Raw genomic sequence first — 13,040 nt, forward strand, 5'->3', positions numbered from 1 at the left:
TATTATTAATTATTATTATTATTATATTAGAAATACACTAAAGTATGCTACTTTACCTTGATTTTATTCATCCACTGGGTCTGAACTAGTAGAATGAGATCAGGTCTAAGTTGGATTTTGATGAAGGCGGAGAATGGGAGAAGAATATTTTAGGCATATAGGACAGGACACATAAATGCATGGAGGTAAGAGAGGATGGTGAATTCATGGAAATAATCAATTTTGGGGTCTATGTGAGGGATCAGTTTGGGTTTGGAGTTACAAGGAGTAGAAAATTGGGACTGGTAGGACTGGTAAGATTAATTATAAGTTATATATGGTAAATTATATGGTATAAAAATTTTCAATTTTATATTTTAGGTAAAATGAAGACAATGATGTGAAAATGTAGAAGACGAATGAAAAAATACTTGTGGGAAGTAGATATAGAGTAGAAAAGAGATGAAAGAAACTAGCTAGAAAGTCAACCCATTGGTAGAGTATAAGTGAGAGACAATGTAACACCTAGAAATCTCAGAGAATCAAGTTTTTAAACTAGAGCACACCTAACACAAACGACAAGCTAACGTTACTAGCAATTATATGGTTATAGATTGTTTTGCTTATACAATCACAAACATCAGGTTTACTTTTTTCTTCTATTAGGCTAAAAACTCAGTGCCCCTAGAAAGATTTAATATCACAAGAAACCTAGCTTGAAACCTAGGTTGGAATTGTCCCACTCACCTTCATCTAACATATACTTTCTAGAATCTGACCCATTCAATTAACCAGAATGTTCCACACGTAACTGCACAATTTTTAATACATAGTGGAAAAACTGAATTCGTCAGGGAAGTAGGCAATAGATACATGTTAAAAAGTCATCCCCTAACACAAGTTGCACAAAAGTAATAGCAATATATAAATCAGAGCATGCATCAGCAAACTTCAATACAACCAAATAATGCATATAAAAAGGAAGTAATATATGAAATAACATAATCAACAGACAATTACTGTGCAGAACATATTTTAGAATTTTCTACAAATTAATAAGCAAGATACAAGCAAGCCAAGAGAAAAATCAGCAAAGAATTAATAGGCAATTCACAGAAAATAAAACTGAAGTATTCATGTAACACATGTGAAGAAATGTTCAAACACCAATATAAAAACAGAATTCATCTCGAAGGAAGATGGAGAGGAAGAGAGGTGAATGAAATTTTGAAGAAGTGCAAAGTGAAATACCTTTTTTTAGGTAACATTTAATACCTTTAAACAATAAAAAGCAGAACAAATATTGCTACATATTAACATTGGGTATCTAAGTGGTAAATCTATGCATGTTTGATTTATTTATTTTTTGTAGTTTTGAAATATTTCTTAATAAATTTATATAACATATGACATTTTTACCATTCTATTTTATAAAAATTTCTCCATCTATCACTTTTCTGAAGTAAAATATATAATAAAAGAGGCAGTATGATTTAGGGGAAGAACATAAGAGCAGGAGTTCGAGTCCTAAATCTAGCCCCAAATCTGCCACTTGCCCATTGTGTGACCTTGAACAAATCACTTAATTCTTCTAAAACTGACTCCTCACTTGAAAAACTTAAACAATAATATCCACCTTTGCTAAAGCTGTAAGTGGTAAATTATCTCATGTATATAAAAGTGATGTTCAAATGTAAAGAAAATATGTGAAAATTCTGAAAATCTCCAGTTAATGTGAAACTAAACAAATTTTTTCATTTATTATCATTCTGAACATATGGAAATTGACATTAGAAATAGAAAGACACATGTCTCTTCTTACCGGGTCTATTAGCTGGAAATAGAGCTCATGGCAATTGTCAAAAATATACTTGTACGTAGAATCCAGGCAAGCTCTGACACAGTCCTTTACCACCATGCTGGCCTTTGGGGGGTTTTGCAGTTCCAGAACCTGACAGACAAATTATTCTCTTAAATAAGAAAAATAATCTAGTAAAAACAATCTAGTAAAAACAAGTCAAACAATTTGAATAAGTGCTTTTAGTTGATTTTTCCATCTTCAGGAAAAATGCGGTCTCAGAAATGTTTTAAATATTAGTATCTGCTTTAATGTTCTAATGTGACAACTCAGTGAAAATGTTCATAGTTGTAAATATTCAAATAGTAACACTTAAAGTGACTAGAGCACTCATTCATTTATTTTATTCAATCATTCGACAAATATTTATCACCTATTATATGCCAGATAATGGTTACAGAATGAACAGAATTGTTACAAAATGAACAGAAATAAAAATCTTTTTCCTAATGGAGTTAAATTCTAGTAGACAGTAAACAAAATGAATCAGTAAATTATAATATATTGCATGATGATGCATGTTGAAAAAAATAACAAAACAGAGAAGAGGGGGAAGTATTTCAGTAGAATAGAACTAATACAGAGGACAGCGAACATATATGAATTTAGAGAAGATAATGGGAATAGGGAAAAACCATATATATACTATTATAAGAACCTTAACTTTGAACAAGGTGGGAAAAATTGGAGTTTTTGAATAGAAGGGCAAAATGAACTTGACTTTTAAAAGGTCCCTTAAGCTGCTTTAAGGTGGGCTATGGAAAAAGTAAAAAGATCAGTAATGGGAATAATGCTATAATCCAGTCAAGAGAAGATAGTGCTTGGACTATAGTGGTAAACTAGGAGCTGGCTGTTATAAGAAGTTTCTTTGGAAGGAAGAGCAGGATTTGCTGACATTGTATGATTGATGTGAGAGAAAGAGAGGAGTCAGGACCCTAAGATGTTAGCCTGAATAACTAGTATAGTGGAGGTGGTCTCAACTTAGATGGGTAAAGCTGTACTTGGGAGATCAGGAGCTCAGTTTCAGACAGGTTAAGATTGAGAGACTTGTTATGCATACAAGCACTGGTAGATTTCAAGAAGACATTTGGATATATGAATCTAGAGTAGTGGAAATTATTAACTTGTAGAAGAATTAAAAGAAATGAGACTAGACGGACATGGTTAGTAAAGGGAAGAGGTCCAAGAAATAAACCCTCGGTAATTATAGTCCCATGACACCAGGCAATAGAGAAAAAACAAAGCAGTGAAGACTAGAGCAAAGCAGTGAAGACCAGAAAAGAGCAGCCAATGATATAGAAGGAAAACAAAGCAATAAGAAAAATCTAGAAACTAAAGAGTTTCCTAGAGGAAGAACTGTTGAAATAAATTAGTGATACTGAACACTGTAGAATGAGGATCAAAATTGACCAGTAGATTTTGCAAAATGGTGATCATTAATGACTTTGTTTTTGGGGTTTTTTTTGGTTGTTGTTGTTTCTTTAGTTAGTTATTGGGGATTTTGACAATGATTTGACAATCATTTTTGGTAAAGCAATAGTGTAAACATCTGACTGAAGTAGGTTAAAAAAATAAGGATTAATTTGAAAGTCTATTATTGTTCAAATTTCAGTTCTCTCCAGATTGACCTATAGATTTAATGCAATCCCAATAAAAATTTTTAGTTAGAACTTAACATCACCTATACAATTCTAGGGGAAAAAAAAGAAAAATGGTGAGGAACTCATACTATCTGATTTAAATATTTGCTAGAAGACTTCAGTAATCAGGACAGGATTGTAATAGTAAAAGTATAGACAACAGTATACAGAGTACATAAATAAACCCAAATATGGACAACTGCTGTTTTTTTATAATGGTGTAAATGGAATTCAATGAATAAAATATAATCCTTTTTAAAAATGGTGTTAGAACTATTGAACATATATATGCAAAAAAAAATTAACCTGAACCCATACCTCACAGCCTATTAATAATTCTCTAAATGAAAGACAGAACGAAATATAAAAGGTAGATTAAAACTTTTAGAAAAAAAAAGAGACTCTCTTTGTGGCTTTGGTTTAAGCAAAAGCACTATTAATAACTATAAAAATTGTTAAAGCAGACTTCATCAAAATTAAAAACTTTTGCTGATAAAAAATAAAAAGGTGAAGAGTAGACAGGGAGAAAATATTAGAAAATAAAGTAGCTGATAAAAAAGACTTGTATCTGAAGTATACAAAGAATTTCTAATATTCAAGAATAAGAAAATAACTGAATAAAAACTGGGCAAAATATTTTAATAGATTCTTCATAAATGAATCTCAGGTGGCAAATCAGACCAAGAAAGGATGACCAACAATATTAATGGAGAAAATTAAGACCACAATAAGATATTTCATTCCTATTAAAATGGTAAAAAAGGGACAAAAAAATCAAAACCGTGGAAAATACCAAGAGCCAAGAGCTCCATCACCAGCAGCAGAACAACTGGAATTGGCATTCTCACACATCGCTGCTGAGAATGCAGAACTGTACAACTGCTTTGGAAAACAATTTGGCATTGCTTATAAACTTAAACATGCATTTATCAAATGATCCAGGAACCTCACTCTTAGGCATTTATCCAAGGAAAGTGAACATTTGTGTTTGCACTAAAAACATATACACGAATATTTTTAACAGCTTTATTTGTTATTACTCTAAACTGGAAACAACTTAATGCCTATAGTACATACCTAACAAAAAATTACTACTCCGCAAAGAAAGGAATAAACTGAAACACTCAACAAGATGGTTGAATAGCCAATACATTATGCTATATATTATTTCATTTACATGATGTTCTGGAAAAGGCAAACCCATAGGGGGACAACAGATCAGTGGTCACCAGGGAATAGGCAAGGGATCGATGCTAAAGGAGCAGCACAGGGGAATTTTGGAGGCTCATGGAACTACATCTTTACTGCAGAGGTTGTTTCACAACTACACATTTGTCAAAACTAATCTATGCAACAGAAAGTGAGTTTTACTGTCTGTAACGAGGAAGAAAAGATAACAGGGGTGGAAATTTGTTTAAAGAATAATGGGAAAAAAGAAATAGAAAAGAAAATGTGAAGAGGGCTATTTTGAGGAGTTTTGTTGTTCAAGGTGAAGAGAAGTTAGGGTAGTAGCTGTAGAAGAAAGTAGAATCAAGCAATATGTTTAAGATTGGAAATTAATAGCTTGTTTGATGATGGAGAATATCCAGTAGAGTTGGAAAATTTGATAATTCAGGTGAGTGAAGAGGATTGCTGAACCAACTCAAAAGAGGATACAATCAATTGGACAAGTGGAAGAGATGGCCTTTTCTAATACAGCTAATCAAGAGTAATAAAAGAGAGCAAAGAGTATATGGACAAAGATAGAGGTAAGCAGGTAGTTGGGATGGGTGGCAAGAGCATGGGGTTGGAGCTTGAGGAATCTCTCCCATCTTTGCTCTTGTTTTTATAGTGGAATAGAAAGCAAGGTCATCAGCTGGAATTGAGGATGGAGCAGGAGGAGGTGCAAGTGTGAGGAGATTTTGTTTTCTATATGCTGCAAGGCTGATGGCTAAGGGATGGCAGATAGGTAGCACTTGGGCTGGTGCTCCAAGCCTCACTCCCATTCCCCCAGCCTCTCAGTGCCAACGACAAGCATCCCTAGCATTCTCTACTCACTGCTCCACAGCTGCTGCGAGAAGATCAGAATTGACATAAATTCTATTCATCTCAGGCATCCAATTTAATTGATTTTAAACCAAATAAATTTTAATTGAACTTAAAAGAATCTAAATGATCGCTGATATAGTAAGATTTTGTTTTCTGCCTCTCATAAATTACCCTTTTTAGTGCTCCTAATGAAAATATTATGGGTAACTAAAAAAAAAAAAAAAATTCTGTACAAGAATTATCTGAATAAATGTCATCAAACTCTTTTTCCAAGAGCAAAAATTTTTAGCCCATAGCCTACCATGTAGATTTAGGAAAGTTTTGTGTCAGTTATCCAGCTAGCCAAATTATGATTGCAGAGAACTTGCTATTAAAGCAGAGGAGCTATAGCTAAAAAAGAAATGCCTATTCACAGTCCACCACAAGATTTTATCAAGAAAGAGGGGAGAGGAGAAGAGAGGAAAAAAGGAGGGGGGGGAATAATTTCCTTTTTCTTTTTTTTTCTTTTTTTTTTTAATTTTTATTTTATTTTATTTTTCTTTATTTCATTATTAATTTTTTTTAAAAAAAACAACTTTTTTCGATTTTTTTTTATTATTTTTTTAAACTTTTTATTCTTTATTAAATCTCATTAATACTATCAACAAAACCACCCTCAGATGCCATTAAGGAAGAGAAAATCGAATATCATGGATACAAAAGAAAGAGAGGTAACACAGCTAGATGAGGAAAAATCTATGGAGAAAAAATTTAATATATTGGAAACCTTGGAGCTAAATGACAGAGAATTCAAGATAGAAATCCTAAAAATCCTCCGAGATATACAAGAAAACACAGAAAGGCAATTTAGGGAGCTCAGAAAACAACTCAATGAACACAAAGAATATATGTCCAAGGAAATTGAAACTATAAAAACAAATCAAACAGAGATGAAAAACTCAATTCACGAGCTGAAAAACGAAGTAACAAGCTTAGCTAATAGAACAGGTCAGATAGAAGAGAGGATTAGTGAAATAGAAGACAAGCAACTTGAGGCACAACAGAGAGAAGAAGAAAGAGACTCAAAAATAAAAAAAAATGAGATAGCCCTACAAGAATTATCTGACTCCATCAAAAAGAATAACATAAGAATAATAGGTATATCAGAGGGAGAAGAGAGAGAAAATGGAATGGAGAACATACTCAAACAAATAATAGATGAGAACTTCCCAAGACTGTGGAAAGAACTAAAGCCTCAAGTTCAAGAAGCAAACAGAACTCCAAGTTTTCTTAACCCCAACAAACCTACTCCAAGGCACATCATAATGAAATTGACACAAACCAACAGCAAAGAAAAAATTCTCAAGGCAGCCAGGGAAAAGAAGAATACAACATATAAAGGAAGGCCCATTAGATTATCATCAGATTTCTCAGCAGAAACTCTACAAGCTAGAAGAGAATGGACCCCAATATTTAAAGTCCTGAAAGAGAGGAACTTTCAGCCACGAATACTATACCCATCAAAGCTATCCTTCAAATATGAAGGAGAAATAAAAACATTCACAGATACAGAAAAGATGAGGGAATTTATCATCAGAAAACCCCCACTCCAGGAATTACTAAAGGGGGTTCTCCAATCAGATACAAAGAACAAAAAAAAACAGAGCCACAAGTAAAAGCTCCAAGAAGAACACAATAAAACCAAATTTAAACTGTGACAACAACAAAAAGAAAGAGGGGGAGAAGATGGAGATTAACAGTAGCAAAGGACGATGGAGTGCAAAAGTACTCACAAAATAGTTCGCTACAATGAACAGGGTAGGGACCCTTTTCATTGCTCAAAGGTAACCACCATTGAAAAAACCACCACAGAAGCACATGAGATAAAAAAGATAGCAACAGTGGAAAGATGTATGGAATACAACCAAATAAAAACAAAAGATAGAAAAACAAAAGAGAAGGATCAAACAAGACACAAAACTAACAGGAAGCAAGATATAAAATGGCAATAGGGAACCCACAAGTATCAATAATTACACTAAATGTAAACGGATTAAACTCACCAATAAAAAGGCACAGAGTAGCAGAATGGATTAAAAAAGAAAATCCAACTGTATGCTGCCTACAGGAAACTCATCTAAGTAACAAGGATAAAAACAAATTCAAAGTGAAAGGCTGGAAAACAATACTCCAAGCAAATAACATCCAAAAAAAAGCAGGTGTAGCAATACTCATATCGGATAATGCTGACTACAAGACAGAAAAAGTACTCAGAGACAAAAATGGCCATTTCATAATGGCTAAGGGGACACTGAATCAAGAAGATATAACAATTCTTAATATATATGTACCAAACCAAGGAGCACCAAAATATATAAGACAGCTACTTATTGATCTTAAAACAAAAACTGACAAAAACACAATCATACTTGGAGACCTCAATACACCGCTGACGGTTCTAGATTGGTCATCCAAACAGAGAATCAACAAAGACATAGTGGCCTTAAACAAAACACTAGAGCACCTGGATATGATAGACATCTACAGGACATTTCATCCCAAAGTGACTGAGTATACATTTTTCTCCAGTGTACATGGATCATTCTCAAGAATTGACCATATGTTGGGCCACAAAAACAACATCAGCAAATTCAGAAAAATTGAAGTTGTACCAAGCATATTTTCTGATCATAAAGCCTTGAAACTAGAATTCAACTGCAAAAAAGAGGAAAAAAATCCCACAAAAATGTGGAAACTAAACAACATACTTTTAAAAAATGAATGGGTCAAAGAAGAAATAAGTGCAGAGATCAAAAGATATATACAGACTAATGAAAATGACAATACGACATATCAGAATCTATGGGATGCAGCAAAAGCAGTGATAAGAGGGAAGTTCATATCACTTCAGGCATATATGAACAAACAAGAGAGAGCCCAAGTGAACCACTTAACTTCCCACCTTAAGGAACTAGAAAAAGAAGAACAAAGACAACCCAAAACCAGCCGAAGAAAGGAGATAATAAAAATCAGAGCAGAAATAAATGAATTAGAGAACAGAAAAACTATAGAAAAAATTAATAGAACAAGGAGCTGGTTCTTTGAAAAGATCAACAAAATTGACAAACCCTTGGCAAGACTTACCAAGGAAAAAAGAGAAAGAACTCATATAAACAAAATCCAAAATGAAAGAGGAGAAATCACCACGGACACCGTAGATATACAAAGAATTATTGTAGAATACTATGAAAAACTTTATGCCACTAAATTCAACAACCTAGAAGAAATGGATAATTTCCAAGAAAAATACAACCTTCCTAGACTGAGTCAAGAAGAAGCAGAAAGCCTAAACAGACCTATCAGTAGAGAAGAAATAGAAAAAACCATTAAAAACCTCCCCAAAAATAAAAGTCCAGGCCCTGACGGCTATACCAGCGAATGTTATCAAACATTCAAAGAAGACTTGGTTCCTATTCTACTCAAAGTCTTCCAAAAAATTGAAGAAGAAGCAATACTTCCAAACACATTTTACGAAGCCAACATAACCCTCATACCAAAACCAGGCAAGGATGGCACAAAAAAAGAAAACTACAGACCAATATCTCTAATGAATACAGATGCTAAAATACTAAACAAAATACTAGCAAATCGAATACAACAACATATTAAAAAAATAATACATCATGATCAAGTGGGATTCATCCCAGAATCTCAAGGATGGTTCAACATACGTAAAACGGTTAATGTAATACACCATATCAACAAAACAAAGAACAAAAACCACATGATCTTATCAATAGACGCAGAAAAGGCTTTTGATAAAATACAACACAATTTTATGTTTAAGACTCTCAACAAAATGGGTATAGAAGGAAAATATCTCAACATGATAAAGGCCATATATGATAAACCATCAGCTAACATCATATTAAATGGCACTAAACTGAAGGCTTTCCCCTTTAAATCAGGAACAAGACAGGGTTGTCCACTCTCTCCACTCTTATTTAATGTGGTACTAGAGGTTCTAGCCAGAGCAATCAGACAAGACAAAGAAATAAAAGGCATCCATATCGGAAAAGAAGAAGTAAAGGTATCACTTTTTGCAGATGATATGATACTATACATCGAAAACCCCAAAGAATCCACAAAAAGACTACTAGAAACAATAAGCCAATACAGTAAGGTCGCAGGATACAAAATTAACATACAGAAGTCAATAGCCTTTCTATATGCCAACAATGAAACAACTGAGAAGGAACTCAAAAGAACAATCCCCTTCACGATTGCAACAAAAAAAATAAAATACTTAGGAATAAACATAACAAAGAATGTAAAGGACTTATATAATGAAAACTATAAACCATTGTTAAGGGAAATCGAAAAAGATATAATGAGATGGAAGAATATACCTTGTTCTTGGCTAGGAAGAATAAATATAATCAAGATGGCTATATTACCCAAAGCAATATACAAATTTAATGCAATTCCCATCAAACTTCCAATGACATTTTTTAAAGAAATTGAGCAAAAAATCATCAGATTTATATGGAACTATAAAAAACCCCGAATAGCCAAAGCAATCCTAAAGAAAAAGAATGAAGCTGGGGGCATTTCAATACCTGACTTCAAACTCTATTATAGGGCCACGACAATCAAAACAGCATGGTATTGGCAGAAAAATAGACACTCAGACCAATGGAACAGAATAGAAAGTCCAGAAATAAAACCACATATATATAGTCAAATAATTTTTGATAAAGGGGCCAACAACACACAATGGAGAAAAGAAAGCCTCTTCAATAAATGGTGCTGGGAAAACTGGAAAGCCACATGCAAAAGAATGAAACTGGACTACAGTCTCTCCCCCTGTACAAAAATTAACTCAAAATGGATCAAAGATCTAAACATAAGACCTGAAACAATTAAGTACATAGAAGAAGACATAGGTACTCAACTCAGGGACCTGGGTTTTAAAGAGCATTTTATGAATTTGACTCCACAGGCAAGAGAAGTGAAGGCAAAAATTAATGAATGGGACTACATCAGACTAAGAAGTTTTTGCTCAGCAAGAGAAACTGATAACAAAATAAACAGAAAGCCAACTAAATGGGAAATGATTTTTTCAAACGACAGCTCAGATAAGGGCCTAATATCCAAAATATACAAAGAACTCATAAAACTCAACAACAAACAAACAAACAATCCAATAAAAAAATGGGAAGAGGATATGAATAGACACTTCTCCCAGGAAGAAATACAAATGGCCAACAGATATATGAAAAGATGCTCATCTTCTTTAGCTATTAGAGAAATGCAAATCAAAACGGCAATGAGATACCACCTCACGCCTGTTCGATTAGCTGTTATTAGCAAGTCAGGTAACAGCAAATGTTGGAGAGGCTGTGGAGAAAAAGGAACCCTCATCCACTGTTGGTGGGAATGTAAAGTAGTACAACCATTATGGAAGAAAGTATGGTGGTTCCTCAAAAAACTGAAAATAGAACTACCTTATGACCCAGCAATCCCTCTACTGGGTATATATCCCAAGAACTCAGAAACATTGATACGTAAAGACACATGCAGCCCCATGTTTATTGCAGCATTGTTCACAGTGGCCAGGACATGGAAACAACCAAAAAGCCCATCAATAGATGACTGGATAAAGAAGATGTGGCACATATACACTATGGAATACTACTCAGCCATAAGAAATGATGACATCGGAACATTTACAGCAAAATGGTGGGATCTTGATAACATGATACGAAGCGAAATAAGTAAATCAGAAAAAAACAGGAACTGTATTATTCCATACGTAGGTGGGACATAATAGTGAAACTAAGAGACATTTATAAGAGTGTGGTGGTTATGGGGGGGGAGGGGGGAATGGGAGAGGGATAGGGGGTGGGGAGGGGCACAAAGAAAACAAGATAGAAGGTGACAGAGGACAATCTGACTTTGGGTGGTGGGTATGCAACAAAATTGAACGACAAGATAACCTGGACTTGTTATCTTTGAATATATGTATCCTGATTTATTGATGTCACCCCATTAAAAAAATAAAATTATATATATAAAAAAAAAAAAAAAAAAGAAATGCCTACATAGTTTGGTAGGTAATAATTAAATACTGTATATTAATAGTTTAAACAATCAAATACATTCTTCTGTAGACATTGCCAGTGCTAAAAACAGAAGTGACCACAATTGGGGTCATCTTAAGAGTCAGTTATTTTCCTGCAACAAAAAATTCAGCAAGACATCTGAGTTAAAACTAAGGTAAGAAGTAAACTTTATTTTCATTTAACATTCTTAGTATTTTTTTTGTAAGTGCCATGTCCACTTACTAGAGAGCTTTGTTTAAAATAGGTTTAACTTAAAACTAAATTTGAGCCAAATATGTTCAAATATATTGTGTCTAGGATAATTCTTTTTCAACACATCTTATGTTGGAAGATTCATTAAACTCAGACAAAAGCACCACAGCCTAATTGCTGAGGCTGAACAGTACTGATCATGAGAAGAGTAAAACCTAAATCTTTTTACACAGTAAAGGAAACCTTTAACACAACAAAAGTGTAACATACTGAATGGGAGAATATATTTGCAAAATGTTTGTCTGACAAGGAGTTTATTTCCAAAATATATAAAAACTCATACAACTCAATATAAAAAAACCAACAACAATCCAATTAAAAATGGTGAGAGGACTTGAACAGTTTTCCAACAAAGACATACAAGTGGCCAACAGGCATATGAAAAGTTGCTTAATTATATACTTCACTAATTATCAGGGAAATGCAAATCAAAACTATAGTAAAATACCATTTCACACCTGTCAGAATAGGTATGGTTAAAAAGACAAAAAATAACAAGTGCTGGCAAGGATGTAGAGAAAAGGAATCCTTATAACCTGTTGGTCGGAACGCAAACTGGTGCTTCCAGTATGATAAAGAGTATGAAGGTTCCTTAAAGGATTAAAAATAGAACTATCATAATGACCCAGCAATTCCACTACTGGATATTTATCTGAAGGAAAAAAACCCCACTAACTTGATAAGACATGCACCTCTCTGTTCATTACAGCATTGTTTACAGAAGCTAAGATACTGAAGAAACCTTTGTGTCCATGGGTAGATGAATGGATAAAGAAGATATTACACACACATACACACACACAATGAAATATTACTCAGCTATAAAAAAGAATGAAAAATTGCCATTTTGAACAACACGGATGAACCTGGAAGATATTATGCTAAGTGAAATAAGACAGAGTAAGACAAATACCATATAATTTCTTTTACGTGTAAAATTTAATAAAACAAATGAATAACCAAAATAAAACAGGAGGAGACTCATAGATACAGAGAACCAACTGATGGTTGCCAAAGGGACAAGGGGTGAGAAAATGAGTGAAATGGGTAAAGGGGATTGAAAAGTACAATCTTCCAATTATAAAATATACTGGTAAATACTGGTAAGTCATATGGTAGTAATGAACGAAATAGAGAATATAATCAGGAATATTACAGTAACTATACAGTGACAGAAGG

The 13,040-nt window shown here is 33.6% G+C and overlaps 1 protein-coding gene across 1 annotated transcript in view; it reads right to left on the minus strand.

Annotated features, from left to right (window-relative positions):
* UNC13C (unc-13 homolog C) overlaps positions 1–13,040 on the minus strand; it is a 650,594-nt gene that overhangs the window by 280,066 nt on the left and 357,488 nt on the right. The window contains exon 16 of the mRNA XM_066342502.1: positions 1,802–1,930. Coding sequence (XP_066198599.1) covers positions 1,802–1,930 — 129 coding nt within the window. The remainder of the gene's footprint in view (positions 1–1,801; positions 1,931–13,040) is intronic.

Source organism: Saccopteryx leptura, chromosome 6, assembly GCF_036850995.1.
Source record: "Saccopteryx leptura isolate mSacLep1 chromosome 6, mSacLep1_pri_phased_curated, whole genome shotgun sequence".
Classification (NCBI taxonomy): domain Eukaryota; kingdom Metazoa; phylum Chordata; class Mammalia; order Chiroptera; family Emballonuridae; genus Saccopteryx; species Saccopteryx leptura.